Source organism: Cololabis saira, chromosome 20 (assembly GCF_033807715.1).
Source record: "Cololabis saira isolate AMF1-May2022 chromosome 20, fColSai1.1, whole genome shotgun sequence".
Classification (NCBI taxonomy): domain Eukaryota; kingdom Metazoa; phylum Chordata; class Actinopteri; order Beloniformes; family Belonidae; genus Cololabis; species Cololabis saira.
Window position 1 is genome coordinate 29,687,973 of NC_084606.1, and position 18,194 is coordinate 29,706,166.

General features: G+C 41.0%; 1 protein-coding gene across 17 annotated transcripts in view; it reads right to left on the reverse strand.

Annotated features, from left to right (window-relative positions):
- LOC133419940 (receptor-type tyrosine-protein phosphatase delta-like) overlaps positions 1-18,194 on the reverse strand; it is a 441,109-nt gene that overhangs the window by 68,015 nt on the left and 354,900 nt on the right. For all 17 annotated transcript variants that reach the window (XM_061709430.1, XM_061709428.1, XM_061709424.1 and 14 more), the window contains one exon: positions 1,253-1,398. In XM_061709430.1, coding sequence (XP_061565414.1) covers positions 1,253-1,398 — 146 coding nt within the window. The remainder of the gene's footprint in view (positions 1-1,252; positions 1,399-18,194) is intronic.

The following is an 18,194-nucleotide window of genomic DNA, read 5'->3' on the forward strand; positions in this document are numbered from 1 at the left end:
TTTGGACGAACGACATATAAAATGCTTCACAAACAGGTGTTTGTCGTAGCTTATTCAGCTATCGTTGCATGCTACGTATTGTATACTCACTGATTTTAGAAAGATCTGTGTCATAACTCAAGTTCTTTTAAGCATAGAGGTAGATTTCAATAAAAAAATGTAAAATAAAAAAAAGGCCCCAAGACCTTTCTCTCTTTCTCTTGTGTTCATACACACACACGGAGACACACACACTCACGCAGAGGCCTACAAACATTCCAAAGTTCACAATAAATCTGCACATGTTTTAGTTAACAATACACTTGACATTTCATTGGCCTAGCTACGGCAGTTGGCATACATGATCTCAGCAGAAAATCTTAGTTAAAGCCAAAGAGCAAATTATGAGAGCAAGACTTCTCAGAGGAAATGGGTTTTTGTTAGAAGATGAGGTGCCAGCGCATGACTGAATGGGCGTGGAGCTGCGGCAGCCGGCGGGCTCCGTGAAGCGATGGATGAGTGAGAGCTAATGTCTTAGCATTCAGCTGTACATGCGGCGCAAACGCGATGAACTCTGATAAGATTAGATTTCTGTGGGCGTGACGCGAAGAAGAGGTGGGAAGAGGTTTCGGAGCTGCGTTAAGCTGTTGCTGCTCTGCAGGAGCTAGCGAATGCGGCAACTGGAGCAAAAAGGGGGGGCAGAAAAAGTGACACCATGATAGTACTGAGGACTGACACAGAAATTAATAGAAATCTTATCAGCGCTCGGCGATGATGTGTTATTACTCATGGGTATTGAGCCCGAGTGCAGATTAAAGCCGAACAGAAATCAAAGCTGCAGCCAAAATAAGAAGGGTAGGACATGCATTCAGATAAAGATGCCACAAAGCAAAAGGATATTTTGAAGTGAAAGCGCCCGCTTTCCCCTTTCACTTTGCATGAAACTGGCGAATGTGGTGATGCTAATGTAGGTATCTGGGTCACACCACAAGTATTTTTTTTTTTATTTATTTATTTCCCCTTCCTTCCGATTGCTTTCTCCATATTACATTACAAATTTGTCCCAAGATCTTTTGTGAACTTGCTCATTAAATCTTGTCGAAAAGCTCGGCCAGCATGATTATTAGAGCCTGCTAATGCGTGGTGGCAAGTCGGGGCGAAAAGCAAGCGAGCGGGTCGTGGCGCGATGGATTATGGGTGGGCAGAGCCAAAAGCAGTGCTGAAGCATTCCCTTTTTGTCGAGCATTTTACATCAGAACAATAGACCTAATACCTCAAATCTCTGGTTGCTGACTTTCTTCCCCTTCTTGTTCCACACGATCTTCGGCCGTGGATCTCCTGTGGCTTGGCAGATGAAGGATGCCACACCTCCCTGCACGCCTGTTTGGTCATTGGGGGTTCTTAAAAACTTTGGTGGTGCTGCGGAGACAGAAAAATAAAGAGCGATTAATCTTTTTATCGAACGACAAGCATAATGAAAAGTGGCAAAGCCTCAAATTTCAGTTTCTAAGAGGACTATTTTTGGAGATCAAAGAAAGATTAAAAGCTCTCAGGAAGAAGGACAGAGGTGTTGAAAGCACAATGTATAGTATATTTCTTCTGGACCCTAGAAGGAATTGTGAAATCTGTACTGAAGAATGACTGACAGACACTTAAGGTGGAATTATTCAAGTGAAAATGTCAAATTTGCTATTGGAATAAAAGGAAGAATTCAGATATATTATACCTGGTGATTGATTTACTCTGTAGAAGGAAGTTTGGGCTGTGATGCCACTTGTTTAGACTGAACAGAACTCCACTTTTCTTAGGGCAACAAATAAAACAGCTCCTCTCTTTCTTTTATAGCTGAAAATAGTGTTATAATGTGTACTATGTGGTATTTTTGCATAACAAATCAGTGACTGCGAGCTGAAACGACTATTCCGATGGGGATTCAGCCATTTCCAGAGGATCTTGCATAAAAGTAATCAGCATTTTTTTTTTTTTTAACAGATTAAGTTGCTTGAAGGTAAAATTTGTCCCTTTCTTTTATGGTAGATAACTACATTCTGCTTATTTTCTCCTTTTTAGACTTTTTACGCGGTGCCCCACATAAATGGAACATGCACCTGATATGTCGCTCGATTAAAAGCGCTGACCGTTATTGTAATCGTGCGGCTGCTCCCAATACCCGACTTAATTCAGCAGCTTTGCTGTAAACAAAATGAGGATGGAAATGCTAAAGGTGGAAGAAACTGGAGGTGAAAAAGTTGCATAGAGTGTTTTCGATGGGCATCTTATCTCCTGTGGAGGTTTTACAGAGCTGTACACAACGCTGCGTGTTTGCTCCCACAACCGTGAATTGCAATCATCTTCCTGCCGTTTGATTTTTAGATGTTTTCCTTGTACAATTCAGGCCTTCTCGACCATTACAATTTTTCCATTTACTTCCATTTCCGAAAGCAAAGTTCAGCCGCGTCTTTTGTTTTTCTTCCTCCGAGACAATCGGTTCCTGTTCATGAGCTGACAGTTCTATCAAAGTCCCCACAAAATGAAAACACATGAAAGTGACAAGTAATCAAAGGAACCTGCCGTTCCTGGGTGTGATTTTGATTTCAGCTTTATCGTGATGATTAATGCTCTTACAGTAGTTTATAGCTTCCTCTGAAGTTTCCAGTTCCCCCGTGAAGCGCGGGCGCCGGCCTTAGAAGGCTGTGCAGCTCCATCTGTCCCCCCGCGAAGCAACTGTTTACATTTTATCAATCACTTAAGCGGGTCATTAGAGGCCAGGCAGCTGCAGTACAGCCAGCCATCTGAATTACCTCATCTGCGTGCGAGAATGTGTCACTGTGCTTGTTCACGTTGCCCGTCTGTGTCGCAGGCTGATTTCCCCCTCCCATATTGTATTGGCCAAACGCAGCAGCGTTGCCAGTGAGGGACAAATTAGCCTGCGGGATTCGTGGAGAGGTGGCATGAGACGTGCGGCCAGCAATCAAAAGGGCAAACCGATAAACAGTCAAGCAGTCGGGCTCCCACTGAGCAAATGAGCCTGAAATCAACTGATTTCCTCATGACACGCGCCCCGCCTGGAGTGCACGCGGGCACTAACAACCCCCCCGCTCCCTCGTGAAACAAACACACGGACATTCTCGGAGCGTTTCTCTTATTCACCTGCTGACAGATCCGACAGGTGGGCGACGGAGTTGATAAGCTGCAAATTGCACGTGGCACAAAAGCGCTACTATATCTGCATCTTCACGTTATCTCATCGCCTCGGCTCGGGTGTGGCGCGCAAGAAAAGTGCTGATGGGTAATTGATATACTATTTGGGGCTGTTTTTGCTCTGGGGCCATCCCTCACGGCTCGGTGCGTCTCCCCACGCTGGCTGTAATAGACTTCCACTGCATGTACGGGAGATCAGCTCAGAGGGTGAGGGGTGGGGGAGGCGGGAGAGTCATCGTACAATGGGGAGTGATTGAGGCGTGACACGGAGGTAATGGTGTTTTCACAGACATGGCTTCTGATATCACCATCATACACCCCATTTTAGGTCTGCCGCTGACAAACATCCATTTTGATAGGGTTCCTCATCGAGCATCCTCAGGTAGCCGGAGGCTGATTGAAACCTCGGTTTTGTCCCCACAATGCCACAACTAGGACCTTGACAGCAAATAATAAGATACGGTCCGTGAACAAACGTCGTGCATGCTCGTGCACCAGAGAAGGAACCTTGAACCTAGATTTTTTTCAACGATCATCTTTCAAAATAAAGTCCACCTACATGCACCTGTACAGTTACAGAAAAAGGCAAAGATGCATTTAATATTTGTTTTATCTGCAATCATATTAATCCTAATGCAAGTCATTTTCATTAACATGCAGTATTAAATCAAATTGCACTGGAGCTTTGTTTTGCAAAATGAGCCCCAAACTGAAAGAAGATCCCTTCACCTCAGCTCCGGGCGCATATCTCCTCTGAGAGGTAACCGTAATCTACATTAATTAATAACATGGTTGGGAACCTGTTAATCCAGTGCTAAGCCGTCGCCGGCAAACAAATGAGAAGTGTAAAGCCTGTCACAAACTAAAAGGTTAGTGACAAGAGCCGGTGCCTCCCCTCCCCCGAGGTCATTATATAACTTTGCTCATTTGTTGCTGCAGAAATGGAAGAAGCTCGTCACGGCTTCCCGCAGAGCCACCGATCAGCGCCACGGTAATCGTTTGCTATCTAAATGAAATACGTCAGAACAGTCATATCCACAGGGCTGAGGGGGCAGACGGATGATTTTGAAATAGTTTTAAATGTATAAATATAAATGAAAATTGGAAGGCTTCGACAGTGTGGGCAGAGGATGAAATGCAGTACCGTTGCTGCTATTGTACAACCCTGTTTCACAAATATTTAGCATTGCATAAGAAATGCTAATAAAAACAAAGAAACAAACAAAAAAAGTCCTAATTCGACTTTTTCTTGTGTATTTATTTCATATAAGTTTTATAAGTTTTTCATAGTTGCTACTTTGACCTTCCATGTTACATTTACTGCATGAATACCAAAAGAGAAGCTTCCTCCAGTACTTGTTGCGAGGTCTGAACGGCCTCTCATGGCTACAGATACTTTGTGGGTTCAGAGTCTCTCTCTAGATGTGCAGTCATCACAAGCTTGTTTGACAGCGGCTTAACTCGCAGCCAAACTTTACATTTAAATGTTGTTCTCACAAAGATCTAAGTCTGGGTTTTGTTCACAACTCCCCAAACTTTTGAAGCCATCAGGAAATTTGCAATAGACTTAGGTTTGATCTGCCAAGGCAGTAAAAAGCATGAATTAAAAGAGCGAAGAGAAAAGCATTCATAAACTGGCTTTCAGTGGGAGCCTCTTTTCGGCACAGAGACACCAGTCTGATCCAGCTCGGTTTTCACAATTATACTGACTGACATATTCAATTTCATTTGCATGAAAAGGGTCATTTCCTCTCTGCATCTTTAACTTGAAGGGTGAGGTGGGGTTTGGAGGGCGGTAATTAAGCCTAACACATTGGGTGGCAATCTGCAAATTCCCTGCTTCATTTTGGACATACGGGTGGAAGAAAGGAGCATTTAAAGATGCCATTAACCTCATTCGACTTCTTAAAGCCGCAGCATATCAGTTCTTTGATATTGATGAATTATGCCAATGACAGGAAAGCGATGCAAATTGGAGCAAAAGGGTTGGTAATGTCAGGAGAGGATAAAAGTGGCGCATGTAGTTTAGTATATACTTTGGACATTTGACTGATACATCATGCCGGAAGTGTTCTGGAAGTCAATATATATGAATATTTACAGTAGTTGTGAAACTAAGAAATGTAAGAGAATAGCTATGCTGTTAGTGCAAATGCAGTAAAATGTGATGACTTTATAACTGCCTTTCCCTACTTTAGACAAATCCAGCCCCATGTCAAAGCAACAAATTTGGCAATGCAGGCACACAACGATAAACAACTACATAAAAAAAGGGTGGGGGGGAACCACACAGCAACAAACAGAAATCATTTTCTTGGGGCACTGCACAGCTCTGTCTGCAGCATTATGATAAAATTTGTCTTTTGTAATGCCGAGGAAACAAACTCCACAATGCATTTGCTCTCAAAAGGCCGAGGCAGACATACAGAAAGAGAACTGAAGCTTAATTAGAACTGTTGGCTGATTTGCATTGCATGCTCATTGCTAATCTTGCCTTAAATGGAATCTGAAATTCTTATTGCAATTAGTGATTACTTGAAAAGGGATATTGCCCCGAATGATTGTTAATTGCTGGATCAGGAATCGTACATTAATTCAGTGCAGAGGTTTTAATGCAGTGCAATGATGGGAACTCACTCTTCCATCAATATTGTGCTGCTTGTCACACATAATGAAGTTCATAATACAAGCCTTCTCCCACATCGCTCCCCTTTCCCATCTGCTCCAATGTGCTCTCTAAGCAAAATTCCAAACAGTCATTATGTAAAACTAATTCAATGGAATATAGAAGAATACAGGTTAACAACGCATCAATACTGCAAATGCATATAGATATTTCTGCCGCGGGCCTCCTTTGTGATTGGACTGGAAGGTCTTATTCTTCTTTGAATAAGAAAATGCACATCATCACTTCCAACACCGTCAAAGGCAGAGAAAAACAAAAAAAAAAAAAAACTACAGCATGCCACATAATGCAGGAAATCACTGGTGTGTGGTTCATGCCAAATGTTCAACTCAGTGACTTGGCTGCAAAAATAATATTGGGACTTTCTTAACCCCGGTCTGTGTGTATTACTCATGCTCATGCTCAGTGGTGCTTGTGTGGAAGTTTGGAGCTGGCTACGACTGCAGGAGAAAGGGCACTTCTGCACAGACAACAGCAACAGCTTCAAAAAGAATGGTTAATGCTCTTGTCCCACATTCAGCACACTGACAGATTCTCCTACAAGACAGGGGGAGAAAAAAGGCTTCAGATTTGTGCGAGTGCAACCCATCACGCGCACGCGCAGACACATGCACGTTCTCGTGGGCGTTGGAGTATTCTCACCGGATTGATGGAGCATTGTAGATGGGAGAATGACAATAATAAATTCAAGGATGTGGGACAAGAGAAAGTTTGGGAAGGTTCCATGAAATAAATATAAGTGGCTATTTATGGAAAAGTGTTGAGCATTTTAGTCTGTGTTTCATGTGATAAGATGGAAACTGAAAGGCTCCCCATTCAGTTATCATTGTAGATTCATAAAGGCGAGAACCACTCAGTTCTGTAATAACAGATGCACTGGTTACGTTGTCTCTTCTCTGGTATATCGCCGTGTTTGCAAAGGTAAACTGCTCTCTCTATCTTTCTCTCTCCTAGACACACTCCAGCCACCGCCATCTCCCACGGGACGCATTAGCAAGGTAGAGGGATCCAGTTTGTCTCTTAATAAAACAGCCCACTCAAACAGATGGCTTTGTTTAAGCGGCAGTCGAGTCTTTAAAAGCTGGAACTGCATCTCTGCAGTGGCGAATCAGACACATGAAAGCCCACCCCTCTCCGCGATGGAACCCAAACAGAAGGAAACGTATAAATATTGAATCGCGCCACTGTCGGTGTGAGACCATCTGCCTGTGAGAGAAGAAAAATATATAAAAAAAGATGGAGAATGGGAGGAAGGGAGACGGAACTCAAGATCTTCCTGTCAGATATTCTGAACATCTGGGCGGAGGTTGTCTAATGCCACAGCAAAAATAATTCAGACGCTTCGCTTTCAGGAGGACTTCATTTAAATTTTCATTCACTGATTATTTGTTTCTCTGTGCATGAATACAAAAAAAAAACTGCTGACAATTTGTCCACTGCCATTTGAGTGGAAAGAGGAAAAAACAACAACTATTCAACAGGAAATATTAAATTTAGATTTATTACTTTGTCCTGTTTGTTTTTCCTCCAACATCTAAAAAAAAAAAATGGAATATAGATAAGTAATTCTAATTGTGTAGGGTTGCTCTGTTTGGTAGTCAGTGCAGTCTATTTGCAAAAAGTTAATTATCTGATAGGATAGGCAGCGGCGGCCACTGACACAGAAAGCCATTTGTTCATTCTGTTATCCACCAGGCAATGAACGATTCATTAAATGGCAGGGCTCGAGCAAAACGGACAGTAGTTATCGTGTCGGGGCTGCACCAACTTGAAAAGATGTGAAAAATGGCAAAAGTGATAACCAGCCTTTGACCATGTCAGCTGATTACAAATGTAATATGTATAAAACGCTGAAAAACATGTCTGTGATTGTGAAGCATCCCCCTTATACATGATGCGTGTGTGTGTGCCCGTGTGCATGCATGTGTGCGTAAGAGATTGATTGGAAATATCACCACGGCTGCACAGCTAGATGAAAATTTCAAAAGCTGCTGGTTTTCCACTACATGTAGCAGAAATCAAGAGTTATAGATGAGAAAAGTGGAATGGAAAATCAAATAAGCAGCAAAAGCAAATGACTCCAACCAAGAGAGAATTACACTATGCTCAGGCCTGTCCTATTTCTTTACAGCATAAACTTCATGTAATTGTCTTTGCTCTCAACCACGGAGCGGAAAAGCTTGCCTCATATTTGTCTCTGTAGGAGCAAAGATGGATTATGTAGCAAAATCATTTCACGGATTTGACATTGTATATTTAAACAGACTGTAATTTTATGGATAAGCAGTGCCAAGCCATTTCCGATGGATGCTAGTTGTCAGGCCATGAGAAGTGACACATTCCCCGCTCTGTGCTTTCTCAGGCGCTCAGAGGCAGAGGAGCTCTAACAATACCGCAAAGACGACCAAGTGTGCAACTGTTACCAGGTTCAGCCAAGCAGGTCACAACTAAACCCAGCTCCTTTATGTCTACATGTGAAATTACAATACACTCTAAGCTCTAACTCACAAAGATGCCACCGTAGTAATCAGCTGACCAAAGACCTAAAAACACATCTGAGCTGTGCTACAGTGACCACAGTAACCTCTCGTAGGCCACTGGTTTTGTGAAGGAGCATACATATAAAAAGGAGGGAAGAAATGACAATAATTCAAATATTTTTGATACAATTTGACATTTTTCTCATTTCATTAATCAGAATCCTATCACATATAGTAAAAGCTATTATTGATCCTCAAATATTGGCATATTTCTATCAATATATGTATATTGCTGAACTGATGTACACAAGCCTGCAAGAAAGTCACTGTACAGGGGGAAAAAATGAGCTTCAGGACAACAATATAATCTTTTCTACATATTTTTTTTTTTTAATTGTATAATAGTTTGATAATGTTAATTGTTCAATTTTAATTCAAATAATTATTCTGATATAATATGACACTTTGGCTCCATCATGGAGGATTGTGTGTCAGTCACACATTATTAATACGTCTAATTTCTTAAATTCGAACCCCTGGCGATAACAGCAGAGCTCATGCGCGCACACACACACACACACACACACACACACACACACACACACACACACACACACACACACACACACACACACACACACACACACACACACACACACACACACACACACACACACACACACACACACACACACGTGTGCTGCTATATCTTTGGGCGCTACAGGTAGGAAACAAATTAAGGTAGAGGAGGGGGAGTACACAGAGCAATGTTCACCACATGAGCAACAACCCCCATGGGGTATAATTAAATTAATCAAGTAAAGTGAGATACGTCACATCACTTTTGAAAAGGCTATTTTTGATGTGTGAATTCTGTTTTGAGCGATGTGTGGAAGTGTTATATTTATTATGTAGTGATGGGAAAAAAAATACTACACTGTTTCAATTCAAAAGTATTATTTATCATGACATAAATAATTACCTGGTCATTAGGTAAGTACAATTGCGGATGAGTACGTACACATGACAAACACTATTACACTGTGTCATTGTTAATGATGGAATTTACAATGTTTAGCTATGGTCCACGACCCTTCCCAGAGATAACAGCAGCAACAATAGTTTCTCTAAAATCACTGCTGACTTTATTCCCCTTTGGCATTGTATGAACATACATATGCCTAAATAATCCAGACCAACTAAATGCTAAAGCTTGGGCTTTTATAAAGCTAGAAGTGGACACAGGAAGCCAAAATGTGTTGTTTGAGGATGCAAATTAAGAAGTCCCTCCTAAAAATATCAGCCTAAAGTCAATAAAACATGGTGAGGGTTATATCATGCTGTTAAGTTCCTTTGCTACTACTGTTACTAAATGTATGATAGTAAGAAAATTGGGTCTTGGGTCTTTTATTAGGACAGTGACCAGAAGCACGAATCCAACCAAGCGGTGGTACATCTGTATTTATTTATTTGAAGGTACTCAAAATTAAGTACTGGAAACATTGGGAGGCAATGAAAACGCCTTACTGTGATTAGTCGAAAAATAGTATAGCTATAAGACATCCCTTTAATCCCTATAGGGCTTGTTGAAAAGAAGATGACCTGAAGCAAACTACACGACTTTGGCGGAGTTCAGGTGAGAAATGTGTTAAAGCTAATAAGGGAGGAGAGGCTCAGATGACGACCTGAATTATAATGTGGAAAAAAGAAGCGAAAAAGAAAAACCAAAGAGAACCAAACCATTTCATTGCTTCAGTTCATGAACATCACATCTATCTATCCAAATGTGCTTCTATTTAATAGAATATTGTGACTTTTCTCAGTCTCCTTTGGGAATAAGACTGTTAAGAACTGATGATGTGGCCTTTGGACTGATGGGAGTTGGTTCTGCTTCTCTTCTTAGTTCTTTTCACTTGTTGCCAACTGGAGCCTCAGTCGACGAAGTGAAAGGGCACACAAAGGCGTCAGCCTCCAGCGCAAATGTTTGCCAACAGCAATGGGCTGTACTCCTCTAGACAAATGAATGTAAAGTATTTTTTTTGCATGTAATAAGTTTCAGGGCACAAGTACACATGTACGTATAAATACTGCACAGTTCATGTATTTGATTTTGAGTATAAATGTGCTCGCATTTATATCTCAGCTGGTGGGAAAAGGGTAATTCCTTGATTAAAACATAAAAATCCTTTGATCTACAACTCAGTGTTCACACTTAACTGTGTTATTCTGAAGGGAAAAGGTGTAAGGACTGGCTTTTAGTGTAGAGTCGTGAATCTGCAGGGTAGAGACTGCAAATGGCATTGACACCAAATGCCACAAGGTACTACGGCTCCCCTATTATGTAAAGCACCTTGAATTGCCTTGTTGCTGAAATGTGCCATATAAATAAACTTACCTTGCCTTAAAGTAATGACTTTGCTCTTTTCCACACATAGATTAAAATATAAAGAGGAAAGGCTACTCACTGATTTGCAGTGATCGTTAATGTCATGAATATTTGAGGAAATCCGAGGCGCTCAGGCACATAATGTAAGCACAATGTGGTGGATTTCTCAAGCTGAAGGGGGAAATAAACTGATGGACATTTAGTTGGCCACAACAAGCATTAAACTATTCCCATGAATTACATTAAGAAGCCTGGGCTTTAAGAGCATGAACCAAACTTGAATGTGGCTTGTCAGTTTCCCTCAACACTTCATCCACACATTCATCGCTGCAGCAGGAGCTCTTTCTGTTCCTCCGTCATGCTCTCCTTTGTCTGTTCACTTTGTCATTAGTGTTCATATGTTTCAGTGGTTTTATGAACGACTTTAATGTTGTACGTATTAAACAATCTGCAGCCTCAACAGAAAATGCTGCATTATTTAGTTTCAGTCGGACAACCATGGAGTGAAAACTTCAAACACTTAATTAATAAGAGAAGAAACTTGAGTACTAGTGTTTAGGCTCCCCTCAAGCATATTTTATTAAGCTTGCACAGAGACATAGTGGGTGATGAACTTAACCTCCTGTCCTCCTAGAGGTGTAAGCCAGGGAGGAGGCGAGATTTCATTTTAAAAAAATGGCAGCAAGGTATCTTAAGGTATCCAAGACACAAGTTCCTTATAAACCTAATTTACGTTCCTCTGTCGAATCGGCGGAGTCGTGACACAGAACCTCTCCATCAACGCAAACTCCCCTGCACCGCTGCATCGCCCACCGTGCACGTCCAAATTTCCACCTCCTACAGTCCTCTCTCATAGAAACCGGAAAATAAACACTCAACCAACAAGTTATACAGGATTTTTGCGAAACATCCTTCCAAAAGTTGAAACCCCTTAGTGTTTTGGCAGTGAATTGCGTCGCGGCCTCAAAACAGAACTTAAAAAACGAAGGGAACCCCCATTTGCGTCACTTTGATGGCGAAGCATAAGTCAGGTTTTACTTCTTTTATAGGTCTAAGAATCAGAATGAACCACGCTACGGTGTGTGTTTGCAAGCACACAAAACTCCTAATTCTAGAGACCGTCTCCCTTATTATAATTCCCCTCCTAAATGAGATCTGAAACATGCATTTGTGTGATGTAAAGCAAAGTCTCCCCAGTGTGCTTTTACAACTAATATTTTCCCACTAGAGCATGTAAGGTGATTTTGGTACCATAAATCATGCCACAGGTGCCAAAGCATTATGAGAGTCCCTACCTTTGCCTTTTTCGACGTAAATGGAAAGTATAATGTTAGGACGTTTGGAGGCTGGGGGGCCTGAGAGTGGACAAATATCTAAAAACAATTTCCCTCTCTTCTCTTTCGTCTGCACTGAATTTGTCAAGAGCGACAACAAGTCCAGATTAATTAGATTCCATTTTGTGGTCATCTTCGTTTTTTCTCCTTCCATGGCTCCTCTTTTCTCTTTGTCTTGCCTACAGTTCTTACAGCCATCCCAGGACCATTTATCACGTTGCCATCTCGACAGTGCCTTCCTCTTTCCTTGCTGGGAAGCCATTAGAGCATCTCTGCATCGTGGCAGCCAGATTGTATTCCTGTCCCTGCTCACGACATTTATCATCTTTTGTCCTAACTTTTTATCTGCCCCTACCCAGTGTGAAGCCCTATCTCCAATGTGTAATATAATGAAACACTGAGAGGTGAGGCTCAAGTAAATAACCTAATTAAACTTAGCAAACAGGGACAAAGGGGGAACAAAAAAAAAATGCACCAAGGCCTGTGTGAGAATGCCAGAGGAGGAACACTCACAGATGGCGCTGAGGAAGTCGAAGCAGTGAGGTGGCAAGGTGCCCATACCACCTTCTCAGCTTAGTATTTATAGTACTCTTAGTGGTGCTGTTGTTTATCCAGAGATGCGTCCTTTTAACACGATTCGGATCTACAGGGTTTACAACTTTGACATATCCATAGGACTAATTAGGCATTAAGAAATAAGATTTTGTCAGACAATAAATGTTTCTACAAAATGAGGAAATGCATGTGTTGTAAGGCCCTAAGTGATTGGTTATAGTTCCTACAAGAAAATCTATCCTTGGCTCTCACTCCTCTTTTCCTCCGTTCTAATTCTTAGGCAAAAGTCGAGCCAACTCTGATTGGTCTCATTAAGGACAAAATGAGGAATACAATATGTCATAATTATTGGAGCACCCCTGCAAACAATATTGAGTCAATGCAATAAAATGTCAAGAGGGTATTAGTGAGCAATTATTAATCCATTTCAAGCTGGGGTGGACGATTTAATTATCACCTAAATCGATATTTGTAGATCTTGTACGGATGTAGAGCTGTGAGCGAATGGATAGAGGTGCATTCTAAGAAGCTTTGTATATGAGGGACAGAAGGGGGCAGCAATAAACATGGACATGCTCGCCTGGATTCATGCACTGCACAGCTTATTAAAGTGAAGACCCGCAGTTTTCTGCTGCGTGTGAATACTTTGAAGCCTGAATTCGATTAAAGTAACCTTTGTAACCTTTTTAACATGTTAAATTCCACGTACTTGATGATATATTATTATGCTGTGGTTGAGCCTTTTCCCTTGGGAACTGTGGGAAACCTGCAGTCTCAGAAACACAGACTGAAACAGTTTCTTAAAAACATACTTTAGGCGAAAACAAAACATTTGTTACACTTCTGTCTATCCCACCTAGGTGTCTTCTTATCGCTACCACACAAGCTCAGTCAGGGAAGAGCCAATGAGAGAATGGAGAGGCGGGGTTTATTTGCACTGTTCTCATAATACTGAATGAGACTAATATTTAGATGAATATCTGTGCGATTAAGAGGAGAGTTATTTCAATGGGAAAACAAAATGTTTAAATATACACCTGTCCATTAACAAGCTCTAGAACCCCCCACCCTCATCCAGTGGTCCTGAACTTGAGGAAGTGCATATAGAAAATGAATGAATAAATGAATGGGTGTCTAAATATATCATATTAATTAAAATACATGTTTTGATGGAGGGAATGATCTCAAGGAAGAAGTAAACTGCACAATCTTTATTGCAACTGCTATGTGACTGCCATTTTTGTTCTAAAGCTTTTTAACAAGAGAGACCTTTATGAAAGACGAGGTTCTGTATGTCTTTATTACAGTGCTACAATTTTGTCACACACGGGCAAAGCTAAAATAAGAAGAGCATCATCTATGAGGGATACACTGATGACGCAGAGCAGAGCTTGCTAGCTTGTATTGGTAATTTGTTGTAATAGTCTATCATTCCCTGTAATATTGCTTACTTTTTGTTGATACTCTGTATCCTCAGTGCAGCCCAAATAATTATTCCCATTGTACCTGAAACAAACTATCTGGAATAATGTCAGTCAAAGCTTTGTGTGAGTGATAAAACAAAATGAATGCTGTGTAACAGGCTCTTGTGGCTTTCAAAGATGCAACACAATGAGGCATGGCAAGACAAAAGTGGCTGTCTGCCATGAGACAGCAATCATCTGAGATAAGAATACCCTCTCATGGTTCTGTTTGCTTTTCTGTTTGCTGTTATTGTGACTCGCCATCCTTGAATCGCTTTAGTCACCATGCAACTGACTGATTACAAGAAAAGATGCCTGGATGTTGGATATTTTTACCGTTTGTTGCCTCACTTACTGGTGCAGTGGATTTAACACAAAACAGCACTTCAGCTGACTTGTCTTCACTTAATTTTGCTCTATTTTATGCTTCATTTTAAATCAGCAATGCCACATGTTTTATCAACAGCCAATAGTAACAAAATGTGTTACTCATTTAGTGCACAAGTAAAAGCTCCCTTAATAAAGCAGAGTTTACTCTCAGAGTTGATGTTGCTTGAAACTATTTTTTTAACGTTGCATTTACTTTCCAGATTTAGGAATTTTTAATGTGTTTCTTTATTTGGCACTCATTAAAAAAAATAAGAAAAAATCTAAAAATTTCCATATAAAAGGAGCAGACTTAATATTTTTAATATGCCAGGAACATAATCATATTAGCACAGTTAAAGCTGGAGGCTTCAGAATCACATTTCTTGAAGTTATCATTGGGCTTTAAAAAAGGAAAAGGTTAAAGAAATATCGATGAAATCTCTAGAAATTATATTAGCCTTTCCTTTTCCTTCATAAATATGAAGTTTGAATGTGTTTAAAAGTCAGTCCTGTCAATCTTTTAGTTAATTTCCATTGAGGCCTTTTCTGATTCTCCTCTAACCTCTAAGCGTGTCAGATCTTTGATTTGCTTTATATATATATTCGTATATATTCACAGATTTTCTTTCTGGTCCTCAATAAGTGGTGGTTAGATTTAACAATAAACTAATCAAAATGTTGCTGAGGGAAGAGACCGTTTGTGTGAGACTATTTTGTCCGTTTGTCTGATCAGTGATGCTCTTTGGCGCTAATGAAGACACATTATCTTTTTTATAACAGGGCTCGTCGTGATTTAGGGGCCAAATCATTTGCTTCATACTGAGATGAGTTGTATTTGATATTGATCGAAACTCATGCTAACACAATGCACAGTGCATCACACACAACACGCAGTGCACTGCAACATTTTTAGATCGTTTTTATGGCATTTTGCTGCCTGGCAGGTGGATACTTTCTCCTGGGCATCACCAGTCTCACTTTCCTCCCACTGGAGGTGACGCAGTTTGACCGAGGGTATAACTAAGGATGTCCCTATGGGATTCAATGGCAAACGTGCAGCTCTGCCTTTCTGTGAACACCTCTACAATAAAAGCAACGAGCGGGGGAAAATAGGGAAATAAATAATACTATTGAATGAGAGACCAAAAAAAAAAAATCAAGCCATATGAAATGATTTTCTTAACCAAACAGATGAAGGGAAATTGTGTAGAGGGAGAGACACTCTTGATGTTTTTTTTCCTTCTTCTTTCTTCTTCTTTTTTTTCTTTGCCTCTCTCTGGAGAGAGTGGGAAAATCTTATTTGGAGAGTGTACTTAAATAAATCCGTGTGGGCACAAATCCTGACATCATCTAGTATGCCTTGTGCTCTCCTGTACTAACAAGGAGAGGGATAAGTGTGCGGGAACAGAATGAGATTGAACTTACGGCGAATAAACCTAGTGATGAAATATGTTGGGCTGCCTCCACAAGGAGAGATTTTGAGGGAGGAAGAAAAAACATGCTGCAATGCTTTTTGGGGCAAAAGACCACTTAAGATTCCACCATCAACTACCTCAGTGTTGAACATTAATTATCTCCAGTTAACCTAAAATAAACGTCATCATGACTCAAGTGATGGAGGAGTATGAGGCAATTTATTATTCGATGAGAGAATGATACAATACGGTACCAAGGGGGTATTAAACTATAAAGAAATGGTCTCTTTGTGGATGTTATGATGGATGCTGGCTAAACACCTCATAAATGTCCAGGGAGAGTCCAGTAATGGCGTGTGTGAGAATGCAGAGTCCATGTTCCATGATGTGACAGGATGAGCACTTAGGAGCGCTGTACCATTAGAAACTAGGGTTTGGCTTGGTTTCAATCTGCAAAGCCTGTGGGTTTGGCTGTGGCGTGAGAGCACTTTCACCCCTCAATAGAAGCTTTCACTCTCATTTGCCATAACTAATAAACCACACTAAAGCTGTGTGTCACAATAAATCTCAGCCCCTCAAATGGCATGACTCATTTGGTGGTGAAGAGAAGCCAAAGAGAGAGGGAGTGTAAGTCGCAGGACGTGTGAGTTAATGAGTGAGCATGCATACAAACAAGAGAGAGGGCGGAGTGACACGAGAGTGACGGATGCAGTGTGTGAGGGAGTAGTAGGTGAGGAAAATGACTCTCCGAAGACAGACTTTGAACACTCACTCCATCACTCGACCGAATGTAAATCAGCTGTGACAGGAGCAGCTTAGGGCATAAAGATTTCCCAATCGGCGACAAGCACTGGCGAGTGCTTTAGGTAAGAAGGTGGGGATGTAAGTTGTGAGGACTGAGAGTCGGCCCCCGGGGCCTTCCATGCAGATGAATGGTTTAGACCATTAACCCCACTGCAGAATCCCAACATACCCCAAAGGCACGCAAACGTACTGAGCTGAGATCAGTGCAATGTGTCGCCCTCTCAGAACCCCCGGAGAGAGACGTACGGCCGCACAAATGCACAGACGCATCGGTTCTGAAGCAGAGAATCATAAAAAAAAGCTCTTTCAATCACTCACCTATCTGCTATGTACACACATGTAACAAAACAAAGCCACAAAAAAAAAAAAACCTTTTCTCTCTGCACAGAAAATTATGGATTTCAGATGCTCCCTCAAGCTAATGAATGGATTCAGTAATTCAAAGCTGGTCTTTTATTTACAAGAGAATAATCAATCATTGACAAACAAACGCTTCCATCCAAGCTGTGTCCCACTGTACATGCAGTTATTGGCTCCCTGCAGGTTTAAATGAGCTTGTTATTGCTGTATACAAAAGACAGACAGGTTACTGGGATTATCACAAAGTGAACGCCGCACATTCAAGGTATGTGTCTGACTGACATCGTAATCACGGGCTGCTTTGCTGGTGTACAATTAACTGATAAGCTGTTCAAGTGAAGCAGGGAGAGCAGAGATGTAGTTAAAAGCATCGCATTAAATGACCATTTATTTTGGGGTTCCTGTATGACAGAATTGGGGCATAAATCATCTGCCAGTGCAAGACTGCTATGATGCGTAAACGGCTTAACGGACGACCATTTGGAGTATATTTAATTGGGAGCATCGTGGCTCAGATCCATGGACCTCTCTGCTGTGTATTAAAACATATTTAACCCCCTTTAGCTTCTTGTTCTATAATGATTTCCAGCTAACAGCAGTGATTTGCAGACCATTTCAGTACTTACAATAACAACAATACCAGCGACATGTTTCAAAACTTAAGCCGGACCAATAAGATACTGTATCTTTTAAAAGCACATTCATCTGCGGGGCATGCTATTCCTCTCTTCGCCAGGTTTGCACCACGTACATATATGCTGCTCTACAGATTAGTATTTTTTAAGGAAAGGCTGTAATTTTTTCAGCAAGTTGATGCTAAACCACAGAAATTACAACAGCGGTGACCAAGTGCTTAGCTGCAAACCAGACTTGTCTCTGACTATTAAACATTTTGCACATCATGAACAAAAAATGCATTCCTTTGTGCAGAAAGAATGAAAATAAAAATGTTTTAGCCTCAAGCGACACAAATGCTTTCTGTGTATTTTCATAGTAAAAGGTGATAAACTTGCTCCCATCTTGACAATCTTAATCATTTTAATGTCTTTCTGCAACCTTTATCATATTTTCTGTCCCACTGTTTGGTAAAGTCTGTTAAGATTCCACATCTTTCATCCAACTTTGTCTCGACATTTTTTTGGAAAGGCGGTTGTACTATCCT